This window comes from Anopheles nili, chromosome 2, assembly GCF_943737925.1.
Source record: "Anopheles nili chromosome 2, idAnoNiliSN_F5_01, whole genome shotgun sequence".
Taxonomy (NCBI): Eukaryota; Metazoa; Arthropoda; class Insecta; order Diptera; family Culicidae; genus Anopheles; species Anopheles nili.
In genome coordinates, this window is record NC_071291.1 from 5,861,389 (window position 1) to 5,876,139 (window position 14,751).

General features: G+C 49.2%; 1 protein-coding gene across 1 annotated transcript; it reads left to right on the top strand.

Moving 5' to 3' along the window:
* The first annotated feature begins 2,744 nt into the window (after positions 1–2,744).
* Positions 2,745–9,521, top strand: LOC128721687 (uncharacterized). Its single transcript, XM_053815466.1, has 5 exons — positions 2,745–2,859; positions 6,151–6,366; positions 6,447–6,619; positions 6,694–8,971; positions 9,049–9,521. The coding sequence occupies exons 1-5, from the start codon at positions 2,745–2,747 to the stop codon at positions 9,291–9,293; spliced, it is 3,027 nt and encodes a 1,008-aa protein (XP_053671441.1). The 3' UTR covers positions 9,294–9,521.
* Positions 9,522–14,751: the final 5,230 nt, after the last annotated feature.

The following is a 14,751-nucleotide window of genomic DNA, read 5'->3' on the forward strand; positions in this document are numbered from 1 at the left end:
TGAAATGAGTAGTACAAATACTACTTAATTCCCATCTTTGTGACGAGCCTTATCAACCTGTTCACTGTTTGATAGATAATCTACCATGCAAAATGCTTTTCAAATCACTTATTCATTTCCATTCAAGAGGAAAGTGAATTCCACATCGTATCTTATCGTGAGCTTTGCTATACATTGGTTTCTAACTGACCGACAGCTCGTTGCTCGACTATCCGCACGTACATCTTTGTCGTGTGACGAAATCCCACATGCTCTACCATGCTTTTTGTCGGCACATTTCTCTCATCGCAATCTGGGCTTTACGGCGCTTTGTTTCTTCTTAAACCAGTGGCGTTCGCTATCCGTTCGAAGCGCTGGATCGAAGCATCACAGAAACAGATCAACAATTTTAACCGGAACGAACAGATACGAAATAGTCGTGACCATAGCCGACACCGTTTCCGTAGCCGTAAGCATAATCCGTGACAACGTTCTCAAATCTGTGACCACTCAATTCCTTAACCAATCGTCAGCCCAGATCCGTTTGTAGGCGGAAGTACTGGCAATTTTGGGGCAAGCTTTGGCCCCTTCTTCACTGTTGATTATAATTGCCATTAATTTATCTGAAGCCAATAGAGTGTTTCCTTTCGATTCGATTTAATTTTAGTTTTGGACCGATTTAAATACAACGTTGATATGCTGTTTGAATCGCTAGTTTTAAACACCTGGCAAATGAAAAAATATCGAAGACTAAGTCAATAATCGTACCATGAAGTTGTGTCTATCAAAGTTGGGTGTCGATACGGAATGAACGATTTCGTAAGAGTCTCTCAGCATAATATATCGGCATATACCTATGTCAACAACACGCCGTTAACAAATGTGTCCAAACGCACCCGAAAAAAAACGACATATTTCGAAACACGAACCATTTTCGTTGATCGAATGAGAGTGGAGTCAACAGTAGACAATGGAGATCCGTTGATGAAGGCTGATAGTGGCCGCCACTGAAGCAAAGCAAGGTCAATATTAAACGGTTTGTGGTGAGGTACGAATGCAAATGTTGCCTGGGTGTCACAGCCCCATTTGTTGGCAAAAGCTTACTTTCTCAGCTATGCTTAGAAAGGCAGAAAGCCAAACAAATGCAGCAGGTGTTTTGGTCTGATTGATACTGCAGGTGATGCAGGGCCGCATGGAAAAAGTATGAAACCGAAAACAGTGTAATAGCCTTATTAGCGACAATAACATTTGATGCGGTTGGATTTCAATGATAACTGCTTCCCGCTGATCTTTCCACCCAAAACCTACTGACAATGGGTAGCGGTCAGCAGGATCGTTAAATACTTCAAGGCTTTCGTTTCGGTATGCCTCTCGTACGTGTGATGATATTTCAATTACTGCTTTATAAAGCGGTAGAGCTGGTTTTGTGAATTCCTGACTGGTGAATGGAGCTGCACATTTTCTTCAACCGAGTCAAGCAGAAAGAAATGTATGCCTAAATGGAACCGGAATTCCTGGTTTCGATGCCAGCGAAGCTGATAACGCTCTGAAGCGGGTTCGTTTCCATTTCTGTGGGCTTGTTGAGGCTGGATGAAAATCTTTTTTCCCGCCTCAAACATACACGATAGTGCCCTACACAGACTGGCGAGGCTAGACACAGACCCGGCTAGTCACTAGGTCAAGTACCCCGAGAAGGCTAGCTCCATTGAAGCATCGTTATGCAATCTTATATAATTGTGTGTCAAATAACGTGCCTCATGGTGGTGCTAAAACTGATGGTGTAAAATTGTACACCGCAGAGAGATGATGGATCGTGCTCCGATGGAAGCGTTGCCATTCGTCAGAGGTGAACAACAGCGACGCCGACTTCAGTGATCATAATCACGTGTGTCTTGATGGCATTAGTGAGGGATGATTTCTGACCTTTTTTTATCCAACGCATCGCACTTAAAAGTTCTTGAAATCTCAGAGTACATATGAAGCAACGATCTGCACATTGATTGCAATGAAATGGCGCATCTATCTATCGAACTGTTTGAGTCATCAAAAGCTCATGGGAGCAAACTTTGCTTAACGAACTTTGAAATCAGTTTTCCATCATTTACCCCCCCTGCATTGCGATCGTTTCTTATCTCATGAATGCTCTCTATGCTGCGTAGATAGCACCAAACGCAGATCGTAGATCAGCCCACCCGCTTTCTTATCTTACATATCACGTGTTAATGATTCTCATCATCCAGCGGACTTTATCTCCCCCTGGGGAAATGTACATTAAAATGAGTGTGCAGAACAGCACCTCGAATTCAGCCAATGATTGACTAGCAGTTGTTTGCATTAATAGCGAAAGTATCAACGCCACTGGCGTCGATGTGCTATCGGTGAGATAGAGCTTAGCGCGTTGAGTGGGATTTTATGCAAATTGGCGACTCTGCGAACTTTGTTGTCTTTCACCGATGCGCACTGTTCGGACGATTGCTTTTGCTAACACGTGAAGTGATAATCGGTGTAGATGAACAGTTAAGAAATACGTTATCAAAGCGTTGCTAATGCGTTTGACATACATCACTGCGTGTATTATCTGGCTAATTTGTCGTGTGACGAAATGCTCTCCTTTTCGTTTAAGGTATACAAAAGTTGCGAAGTACGCGAAGATGTTGTGACCCCACCTTACAGCTTGCTGTGGAAGCTTCGCAAAAGGAGGAAACGACGGAGACTGAAAGATAACTTTGTCAATTAGTAACGAAGCGCTGCATATCAGCTATAAAATGCCTACAGCTAAACATCGACACCGAGTGCCAGCCATGCTCTTAGTAACCGGCGCCTTTATCGTCCTCATGGCATTGCTGGTCCAAACCGGCCACACACAAACCTCCATACCAGGTGAGTCCATTTAAGCTTCGGAACTAAAGCGGGAAGGTAGATTGACAGTGGTTTTGTGTTTTTTATCGCCACTCGGATGCTGCCACCTGATACAAAGAACCATCAAAATCGTCGGGAATTCCAGGATTTGAACGGTGTACCGGGACAGCTGTTTTATGAGCTTTCCCGCGACTACGTTAATGTATGGCCTGTGACAATCGTTAATATTCATCTGACTTCGCATATTCTGTTTGTTTGAAACATAACGCAAACAAGCACACGCGTCACGATCTGAACCCGGTGGTAGGATTTTGTGGGGTTTACCAGACGCTTTTGGCGGTATCGTTTGAGCTTGCTTTGTCCGTTTGGTGCATCTTTCCCAGCTGTTGGAAACAGGTTATGGCGAGGATCATGTTTCCGCGAGGGGAATCTGAAGCCACCGTGAAATCATTCGGGTGTTCCTACGGGATTGAGGGACTTTTTTTTGGGATTTGCACCACTCTGCGAAGAGGGTCTTCCCCGGAGGAACAATGATGCATGTATCCAATAATGAATCACCTTCGTTTAGCGTCTCGAGCAGATAATCGAGCGAACACCATCTTTGAAGGTCAGCCCATCCACCTGCGCCCAATGAAGCTGTGATTTGAAGATGAACGGCATAAACCGCCGTGCACCGGTTCGAACCGTTCGTACACCGGATTGACGAGGGACGTCTTGTAGTTTGCGTCACCAACAAGAACCGACACCGTGGCAATCTCCTTCCGAACTTCAACGAGTCCAGCTAGTAGCGGGCGCGTGTTAACAGAGGCAAAACTTCACGTTCCGGACATTCCGACGCGTAACACGAACCACTCCGTTACAGCTCGTTGGCCACGTGGAGCCCTCGAAACCCTTTTATGATTCACGCGACAGTCGCTCACACCACACCGGGAAGTAAACCGCAAAAGCCACGCGGTTGTCTAACGATTTGCTTGCGAGCAGGAACAATTAATTTGGACATCGAAGGTACCACCGTTGAAGCGATCGAAAGTGATCGCAACCAGTCGCGATCGCTGGGCGTGTGAACGAGAACGAACGCTTCGCAACTAGATCGGAATTCGCTCGAAACACGTTTGGGTGCGTTTCACACGCGGATGTCCTGCTCGCGGATCAGAATTGCGGCCGCATCCGGTGTAGGTGATCCGTTCACTTGTGGGACGGTGGTTGGCAACATTATAATTTCAAATTCTGCCACACTCAACCGGAACAGAATGGCGAGTCCACTTGCGCTTTTCAGAAGCACTCACGTTGGTTCGTTGGTGGGGACGTTTCGCTAATGTATGCGAGAACTAATTAATGACACGAGGTACCCCGCCGTTTACGTTGAGTGGACATCACCACCTGCTTCGAACACGCTGCTTGCCTCCCTTTAGGTCGAGAACGGATTGCACCCCGAGCGTCGTCGATCTCGTAGAAAATCGTAAAAAGAGTTTTATGATTGATGAATGACCCACAGATCTCCTATCCCGTCCCGTTTCCCAAAGGCCATAAAGGAGGCTCATTAGCAGTTGAAAGAAGAAAAACGACGATGAACGCGAGACGCGAGTAGTCGATTAATCGGAACCATCGAAACGGATGGCTGCAGGCAATCTTCAGTACGGGTTCCTCGGTACCGGTCCGGTGACGGAGCAATAAAAGCGGTGTCGACCCACGGCCAAGGTCGCGACTCGCGTGAAGATGCCTAGCGTCGTCGTGCCACCGATCACGTACATTTTGAACGTAGTACATGTGCGTTTGGTGTTCGGTTTCGCGTTTACACGCAACCCTCGATCGGCAGGTTGCGATACCGCTGGGAGAGTTTGATCGTGTGAACTTACATAACCCGCTGTAGATCGTTGCCAATTCAAGCCACATACCCCGGGGAGAGATTAGTGGGCTGTGTCAATGGAATGGGATGGAAATGAAAATCCATAATGCGTGCTTATTAGTTGGATGCGTTTGGAACCTGATCTGTCCGATGTGAGTCTAGATCTGGAAGGCGTACCAGTGGAGATACTAATAGAAGGGATTACAGCAGCTTTTACAGGGACGCATGCGTTGACTAAGAATTGCTATCGTTTTTTTTTAACATCGGAGTCCATCCCTATCTTCCCAGAAATCCGCGGTGTATATTTAAATCCCTCCAGGTGCTACTTTGTATGTGCTGCCAATTACGGATCGATTACCGGCGGAACGCGTCGAGAAGTTAATTGATACCCTAACGGGCGCTGGATGTCGCACGCCACAGTTCGCGGATGGCATCGTACGAGCGGTGCTACTGAACGCCTCTTCGACACCTAGCGATTCACCATGCAAATGGGCGGTTTTGCGGAACATGCTATTAGCATTGATTTGACGCCACGTCCGATTCCGCCATTGATGGGCTTCAAAGTACATAATGAATATCCGACCGTAGTGCACCTGGCGATGAAATGAGAGCTGGATGGATCGTTTTTTGTTGTCTCTCCTGCCAACCGCGTTCAGTCAAGCGAGAAGCGCCAATTTTCAATTGCATTTCGCTGAAACCAACGCCCGAGCTCGAGGCGTCCTTCGACGGACGCCATTGCGATTGCGTGCTGGTGGTTTCTAACCGACAATGGTATCGATAAGTACTTCAATTTGGACCTGCTTCTAGACTGTGTCATAACGCTAAGTGGTGGTGCTGCGAAACCAATCAAGGCCGTGTTATCCGGAAGAAACTCGCGTGGTAGAAGCAACCGTAAGTCAGTCCTCTACCCGTTTATTGTCACGTAGTAACGTACGAAGGCAGTTATGAGCTACGCAGAATATCAAACATCAAATCCTTCGATTCATCGACGTCAGGGTCGGTTCACGATGATGTGCGACATGATGTACTAAAGACAATTGCATACTTGGTCGCTCGTCCTTGAGGTCATCCTCGTCAGTCGGATACGTATCCAGACCGATGTCCGGTGACAGCGGTCAGTTAATTTTCGCACCTGTCATGCACGCGTCTGCCAGATGTTCCTTGAAGGGCAAAGTAGGCCGATGTCTACGAATAGCAACCATGAATTTCAATTAGATAACACTGACACACGCGCAGGGGTCGTTTACCAAAAACACGAACATCAGGAATGTTGAAATCTGCGTCGTTAGATAAAGTGCATGTTCATGCTAACGATTCATTTTTCGTACCTTATCACGCCTTTTTGGACCCAAACTTGATGCCAGCAAAAAGTGTAACGATAAAGTGATAGCTAATTAAGCAAACAGATGCACCACGTGCTACTATGCGGTACTAGACTGTGTCCCCATTTGGCTGTATTTTTGCAGATTGTGACCCGAGCAAATGCCAACCACTGACAAACATCTCGGAGGGGTCCTTAGAGCCTGGACAAAGGATTCGCCGCGAATTGGACCTGTGCTGTGAGACCCTCAGGCTGTACTGTGATATCAGCGCGTGTCCTCCGGTGGTGGAGTTCTGCGATGTGGAGCGTACCATTCGTCCTAGAACCGTGGCCGGTAGTTGCTGTACTCTGCAGCGTTGTGGTAGGTAGTACGACCCTTACGTTGCCATTCACGTTACCCAAAGCAAGTACCTTTGAACTGTTTGAACTGTCCCGCTTCAGATAACTTCTGCGAGGTGTACACCGAGGACGAGTTCACGACACGATCCGTCGGCGAGAAGTGGTTCAACATGGTGAACGAGACGACCTGCATGAATTACGAATGCCTGCGGAACGAGCACAACGAAACGTTCATCAACTCGATCGGTATACAGTGTAACACGACCTGTCCGAAGGTAGGTCTGATCATGCTGGTCCGTAACGTTCGTTTCGCCTGTTACTAATGCCGTTGAGGACATCCATTTGGCAGGGTTTCGAGGCGCAGCTGTCCCATCAACACTGCTGCCCGCAGTGTGTCCAGGCACAGTGCAAATTCGACGAGCAGTTCTACCGCGAAGGCCAATCGTGGGAAAGTCCAGACGGCTGTCTTTTGTATCGGTGCGCGAAGGATAACGACTTCCTAGCGATCAGCTCCAGGCGCAAGCAGTGTCCACCGTTGGACAGTAACTGTCCCGCCCACAGGGTGATCGAGCGCGATTGTTGCAAGGAGTGCAACACCACGGAAACGGATGAGTTGTCGGAGCTATCCACTTCAACGACAGTGTTGCCAGACGAGAATGTGGATTTCTACGAGGAGCAGAGCTACAGCAACCACCCTTGCAAGCGCGTGTGCACGTTGGGACGCAAACCGGAAACATGCCACTATCGCTTCCGGCTCGAATGGTACCGGACGCTCTCGAAGGCGTGCTACAATTGCCCGTACAATGCCACTGACTGTGCGCGACCGCACTGTATCGCCGGAGATGGCGTACGTCGGAATGTGGCCGTCATTAACCGTATGATGCCTGGACCAGCCATCGAGGTGTGCGAGAACGACATTATCGTGGTGGACGTCGAGAACCACCTGATGGGTGATAGCACAACCATCCACTGGCACGGACTGCACCAACGTCGGACACCGTACATGGATGGAGTGCCACATGTGACGCAGTGTCCGATCAGCCCGGGAACTACCTTCCGGTACACATTTCGAGCGGATAACCCAGGGACGCATTTTTGGCACTCGCACACGGGCATGCAACGTGGGGATGGTGCGTTTGGGGCGCTCATCATCCGCAAGGACAACGATATCCACGAGCTGCTGTACGATCACGATCTGTCTGAGCACGTCCTGACGGTGCAGGATTGGGCGCACGAGCAAGGCGTGTCGCTGTTCGCTTCCCATCACCACTCGACTGGGGACAACAAGCCTCCGAACCTGCTGATCAACGGGCGTGGCAAGTACTTCGCAAGGACTGCCAAAATTCCGACGATCACACCCATCTCCGTCACCGTTCCTACTTCAACGGATAAGAGTGCACTTGGGGAGGATTTCGGCGATACAACTCTGCTGGTTGACGAAGAACTAACCACGACAGAGCCTGTCGATGGTGCCCTTCTTCTAGACGATTCGGAACTTCTGCAAGCCAGTAGCGATCACAAGCTGAAGTCAGTACTTCGCCCGGCAGATGTGCGGCATCGCACCAAACGGCAGTCACGAACGGTCAACTTCAACGCGGTGATCTCACCCGAATCACAGCACATCCCTCTTGCGGTGTTCCACGTCGACCGAGGACGCCGGTACCGGTTCCGGTTGATCAACGCCGAGTTCCTAAACTGTCCGGTAGAGCTGTCGATCGAGAACCACAACCTGACGGTGATCGCATCGGACGGATTCGGTGTACAACCGCTCGAGGACCTCGGGTCATTCGTGAGCTACGCCGGTGAGCGGTTCGACTTTGTGGTGAAAGCCAACCAGCCGGTGGGCAACTACCTGATGCGATTCCGCGGATTGATGGACTGCGACGAGCGGTTCACGTCCGCGTATCAGTTCGCGGTGTTACGCTACCGAGGCGCTCCGGAAACGGTGGAGTACGAGTCCTGGCCGTCGTACGACTACGACGCACCTGGTCCGCAGCTAAACTCGCTGAATCGTGGGCCTGGTGCCGAAGACGTCATCACGATCGCTGAGACGAACGCGCTTGACCAGGAGGATCTGCTGTTGCTACGCAACGAGACGGACTACAAGTTCTACGTGTACTACGATTTCTACGGCAAGGACAATCCGCATTTCCACGTACCGGAGTTGTACGGGTTTGGGCAGGTCGTGAACAACACGAATCGGCTGTATACGCCCCAGCTGAACCACATCTCGATGCGAATGCCTCCGGTGCCGTTTCTGCCCGGTCGGGATGCGCTGGATGAGAGTCAGTTTTGCAATGAAACGAGCCTGCGTGACCGGAACTGCTCCGGTGGAGAGTTTTGCGAGTGTAGCCACGTGATCCAGATACCGCTGCATGCGACCGTCGAGATGATAATGGTTGATGAAGGCTTCACGTTCGACGCCAACCATCCGTTTCATCTGCACGGGCACGCTTTTCGCGTTGTCGGGATGGATCGCGTTAGTGGCAACATTACGATTGCGGACATCCGGCGTATGGACGAGGAGGGTCGGTTGCCGCGACGACTTAAGAGAGCTCCGATTAAGGACACAGTCACCATCCCTGACGGGGGATATACAATCATCCGGTTCATCGCCAATAACCCTGGTAGGAATCATCGGCGTCCAGAGAGTTAGTCAACAGCCGGGGTCTGACGCAAATCTCGTCCTTTTGCTTTTCCGTAGGTTACTGGCTTTTCCACTGCCACATTGAATTCCACGCCGAAATCGGGATGTCGCTGGTGCTGAAGGTGGGTGATAATGCGGAGATGGTACCGGTACCGGCCAACTTTCCCACCTGCTCCAACTTCCAGCCCAAACTTGGCCAGCTCGGTGAAAGTGCTGCCGCAGGATCTGGTCCTTCAGCTGCCATTCTGGCCATCCTGATGGCGGTTACGGTGTTGGGTATTGGGTGGCGACGCCTTCCGTAAACCGCAGAAGTAGACCGGATGTGTTTGTGATATTAGCCGCGTAGTATTATTGTGCCGCCGCTATTCGGTGCCGTTAAGTTATGACTCAGTTTCCTACCACGTAAGATGAAGTTAGTGAGCTAAGGTGAAAGCAAAAAGTAACAAAAAAACAAGAACCACTGTCGTACAAAGTCTCGTACAGCCCCAAGTGCTCTTAGAAAAACGGGAATCGAGTAAATAAAGCCGCCAGGCGCCGCCGATGTGCGCGGGTGAAGGTGTATCTGCTTTTGACACGCCCTTTTCATTCGTTTTGCTCCTGCAACGGGACCAGATGAGCAGTGCCGAAAGGGAGCAGAGCCGGCACCAGCAGCATCCGGCTCCAGCTGCGGTTTCGAGTCGACTTCCGGATCGGGGCTGGGCAGACTATCCCGCTGTGTCCGCCCGGGTGTTCCGCACTGGGGGTCGTAGTGTGGCTGCAGATGATGGAAAAATCGATACGTACCAGACGTTAGAAAAACGCACCCTTTCCGAGGTGGCTCGAGCAGGCAAGCCCGCATGCGCCAAGTCCATCGCTTGGGGTCGTCCTTCAGCCATGCTGCAGGTGCCATTTGCGAATGCGGAATTTGTTATGGATGCGGGTTGGGTCGCGATAACCACCTACACAAGGCAATGTTGACTGGAGCTGGAAATAATAGCGACAAGCAAAACCCAGCGGCCCTTGTTTTTGGTGCTTGCGTTTTTTCGCCCACTCGGCGGAGGTTTTACGGCCAGTTTCGAGCGCGAGACATGGCACAAAATGTCTCTAAAGCAATCCTGTACTTGTGTTCACATTGTTCATCCGACCAGCCGTAATCACCAGCCTTACCAAACTTCCGGTTCTTTCCCACGTACGTCAACCGCTCGCGACTTTCCAAACAGCGGTCAATCCGACAGCTTTTCAAACCGTTGCCGGTCGGCCTGATTTACATTCGAATGGAAAAGGATACGGCTTGTTTCGGATGTACACGCGCACACACGGTTCTACACCGCGTTCCGACCGTTCCACCAGCGAGCTAATCCCAATTCCATCGCGACCAGCACCCATTCGCACAAAGCCCGTCCGCGTGTGCCTGCCTTTTTGTTCAAAGTTTGTTCGGTGACGGAGCGAACATCATTATCAGTGGATAAGGCGCCCCTGGTTTCCGGCATTTCCCGGGAGGACGACGGCCAGAAGGGCACCGGAACCGACAATTAAAACCACGAAAACATATTGCCCTCGCGAGCGAGGGGTTCGAAAGCGAACGACCGGGTTGCGGGGACTGTATTATAAATATAATATTAAATGCAAATAAAAATAAATCCTAATCCAATTGAAGCCGGTCCGGGCAAGGGTGCTGCTGCTGTTGCTGTTGGATCTTCCGGAAATTGATTTCACAGCCGCACACAAACACACACCGCTGGTCGGGGTGGAAGGACGACGCAGGTACATCCCGACACCCCGGCAGGCTCGAGTTCTCGTCCCCTTCATTGAACTGAACGGCAGATTTTTATCGCCTCGAGCGTATAAATACAACAATTTACCGAGGCCCAACCAACGTTCCGACGGTACGACGCGTGTTTCTCACGTGTCATGACGATTGCTTTCGATGGGTTTTCCCTCTGAGGGCCCGCCCTTCGGGGTTAGTTTGCTTTACACTTCAATGACGATTTGCCGATTGTGTCACGGCGATCGAGTGTGCATCCGTTTGCGACGGTTCCGCGAGCGTGGGGGTTTAGGCGCCGGAACGGAAGTGCAGTGAAAGGTTGGTCCATTTTCTTGACCGGAAGTGGCGACCGAAAAAAGCTGATTTTGCGCATTGTTTATCGTCCATTTGAAGGCACGTTTTTCGTTCCTTCAGTAAACACCTTCAAATAATAAGAACCAAATCAAATGGTACGAACATGGCATGTCACCTTACCTTTCCGAGAAACAAAATAGAGCTCAAAGTTTTGCGACATGAACCGCGGGAATTATGTGAGCTTTTTTTCCTAGAAATCACCACTTTACAAGGAAATCATTTTACGCTCAATCGCTCGCATGGACCTCGCTATTTCAGCCGCCGACGAGTTCGGAACGCGCATTCCGGAAAATTAATACCTTCGACAAACAAACGTGAAAAAAACGTAACGCATGTCCTGGCCGGGAAAGCGAGCGCCGTTCGTCCGCGGAAAAGTTGCCCTCCGGCGGAACGGAGCCAAACCCTCAGCCGGACGGATGGTGCGCGCGTGTCGGTGCCACACGAATCGGAATGCACGCGTCTTCCGCCCTGCTATTGACATTGCTAATTTCTTGAAGTACCCCATAATTTATTTGGGCACGCTTATTCAGTGCACACGAAGCCACACCGGATTACGCCTCGGTTTCAGCACTGCGCGGCATCCTTGGGCGAGGCGTGTCCGTGTGGAAGTGGCGGTTTCAAGTTTATGTCCGGCCTCGACGAGGGTGACGATTTGGCGATGTCATGTCCTGTGCCGTCGACCGAGGGTGATGACAGATTTCGATATGGATATAATCGTTCCTTCCGTGACCCTTGGCTGCACGGGTTGGGCTCTCTAGCCAGGGGTCGGTGTGGAATGCTGGGATTTTATTTTTGTTTTGATGACTTCAATTAGTTTCGGGTCGCTGTGACACCCAGTAAAGTGTGGGAAAGTGGGGTGCAATTGCAAGGACGAAGGACGAGTGGGATGCATGGGCTGAAAATAAAGACAAGGTTACATTATTACGTCAAGTTATCCGTTTGGTTTTGGTGCCACATTTTTCGAAGTATCTTACGCGTCTTGAGCTTAGAAAACGCAAAAGATGGCTTGATGCGATTCGAGTTTAAATGTCTGCCTAAAAATTCGCAATTTCGTCTTTATCACCTTTTCCATTGCCCAAGAACCGTGCCATGAGCATGGCAGCAATGGTCCCGGATGCGATGGTAATGAGACCGGAAATGACCGCACGGCTTTCGGGGTTTATGGCAGGCCCATTAATGTCACGTCATGAATCGATTGGCGTGTGCGCGTGCAACGCAAATTGTTGGCGCACACGGAACCGTTTAGCACGCGTAAACGCGACAAACAATTAATCACAATTATCCACCGCAACAGCACACTGCGCCCGGTATCTGCTGCTGAGGGTGCATCTTTGAACCGTAACCGCACCGACCGAGGTCTTGTGTCATCTTCATCCGACCAAGTGCGAACACCCGTTGGGTAGGGGAGAGGCCGATTCTGCGCTGAAAGGGATCACACGGTTCCCGACCCACTTTCATCAAAGGGCAATAAAACATATTTTCCTCTCGCCGCCCGGGGTACTTACCATGTTTGTACGTGTTCCCTCGCTTCCGTAACATCGAGGCATATGCCGTTTGGTCCGGTGTATTCTATCAGCATGCTTGACATGCGGTTGCGTCCCTCTTCGCACTACTGTGTCCTTCCGACCGACGTTCAGGGGTTCTGCCTCGGGAGGACTCTTGTCGCTGTGGGAAGTTTTAAAATAATGTTTATCTTTCCCATGGCTTTCGAAGGTTATTGTGCATTTGCACTACTTGGCCGAAGAGCAAATAAACATGGCATCATCCCCGTCCGCCTAATCCCATTAGATGGAAAGATGATAGGAAATTAAAATGAAAACAAAACAAAACAACTATTTCTTGGTTTTGTTTAGCGTGTTTTTTTTTATTATTTTTTTCTGTTTTTTGTTCACTGAAATTTTTTGCTCTTTTTTTCTCTTTTCACATAAAGAAAAAAAAGTAAAACGATAACAATCCAGCCAATCGCCGGCAGCGGGCCGTCCAAGGCAGACTCTCTCTTTCTCTCTCTCTCTCTCTTCCGTTTCTTCTGCTGCTATAGCAACACTGAGGCCGTCCCACCGATCCTTGTTGCGGACTATTGTCCTGATTCGTCGCAGTACTGTGTATTTGCTTCGTATCGCAGCACGTTCGCTTCGATTCTGATTCTAATTGTTTTGGCTCATAAGATGCGCTTGACGGACGGCCAACAACCACGGACGACCGGCGACTGTTTTAGATGGAAAACAAGTTAAAATAAAAAGTTTTAACAATGTTTCAGTATTTCTCCGCTCCACTTGGCTGCTCTCCTGTACCGCGTAACCACCACTCTAGCTATTTCCATGCGATCAGTCCCCCAACACCGTGTTGTGTTGGACAAAATGTTTTCCCTATCTCGTTTGCTGCACCATTTTCGCACGGTTTTTCCCGCAGGTGTAGTTTTCAGTTTGACTGTATAATTGTGAGTTCTTTGTCTGTTCCCTTTTCCGGATTTCCATAACGTTAACTGAGCCCCTTTCAGATAGAACCAAAAAGCTCGCCGGCGTAAAACGAAACGAAAATGTTTTAATTCGTTTCGCTAACACTGACACTGATCGCTACCTGCTTTTCTACATCGCAATTGCAATTCTTCTGTTTTGCTTGTTGTGTGTGGTTTGTTTTAGCACAAGAGTCTTTTTTATTGTTAGGTTGATCTTTTGTTGGCTCGTGCTTTCGACGACATATCGCATGCCGTTGTCAATCAAGTTAACTTTCTCTCGCGTTCCTGTATCGCGCTTGCTCTCGGTAATTTACATTGTCAGTTTCATTGGTTTGATGTACCGGTAGAGTTATTACGAGTTGAGCTGCTCCTACTCACGGTTTGCCTTTGTATTGCTCTACTCCAGAAGGCCCAACTGGATCTCTTTGTTAGAGACTTGTATGCTTTCACTTTGTCACATAGTTGTCCTTATGTATAGGTATTTCCCAATCCAACATGTTTGACATGTTGCTTTAGTCTTGTGCACGCTTGCACATCATTCCAGACTCCGCAGTGTACTAGCGTAAAGGTAGTCCGTCGTCTTTTGATATCTTTCGTCCCGTTCATCGTATCAACGCGGGGTATAGTTCGATTGCAAATTGTACGTTAATTTGCCACGCTTTCATCTTAATAGCACCGAACTGTGTCTACATCTATAAACAATTTAATAGGTATGTATCCACAGTCGCCCTCTCCGACACACTTTGGAGTGAATTCAGATTTTCCCGATTAATAGATTGCAATGTGGAATACATCGCGTTCCACGTCCTTTCTCCTTCGTAAAACGTCTTCATGTCAAGTCCTTCAAGCTAGCTAAAACTAGGTTCCTCCAGACATCCTAAATTGTATTGCTAATATGTGATTTTAATGCAACCTGTACAGGCGTGTGTAGACCGACCACTTCATGGGGGTTTCCGTATGCGGCTGGGCGTGTGGTTTCATGTATAAGATGGGTATGTGTGAGTTTGGTTTGCAATTAATCGTATCATCAATCGCTCCTCATCGTATGCTGGCCACAAAATAGTGGTATTCAATAAATTAAATTTATTGGCTACATGGTTTATGCTGCTACCCTCGCTATTCGCAACATCATACCCCTGGGATGGGCGAAAAATTTACATTGCACATTCATTCAAATTTCCATTCATTCGTTACCCTTGCTCTCGCT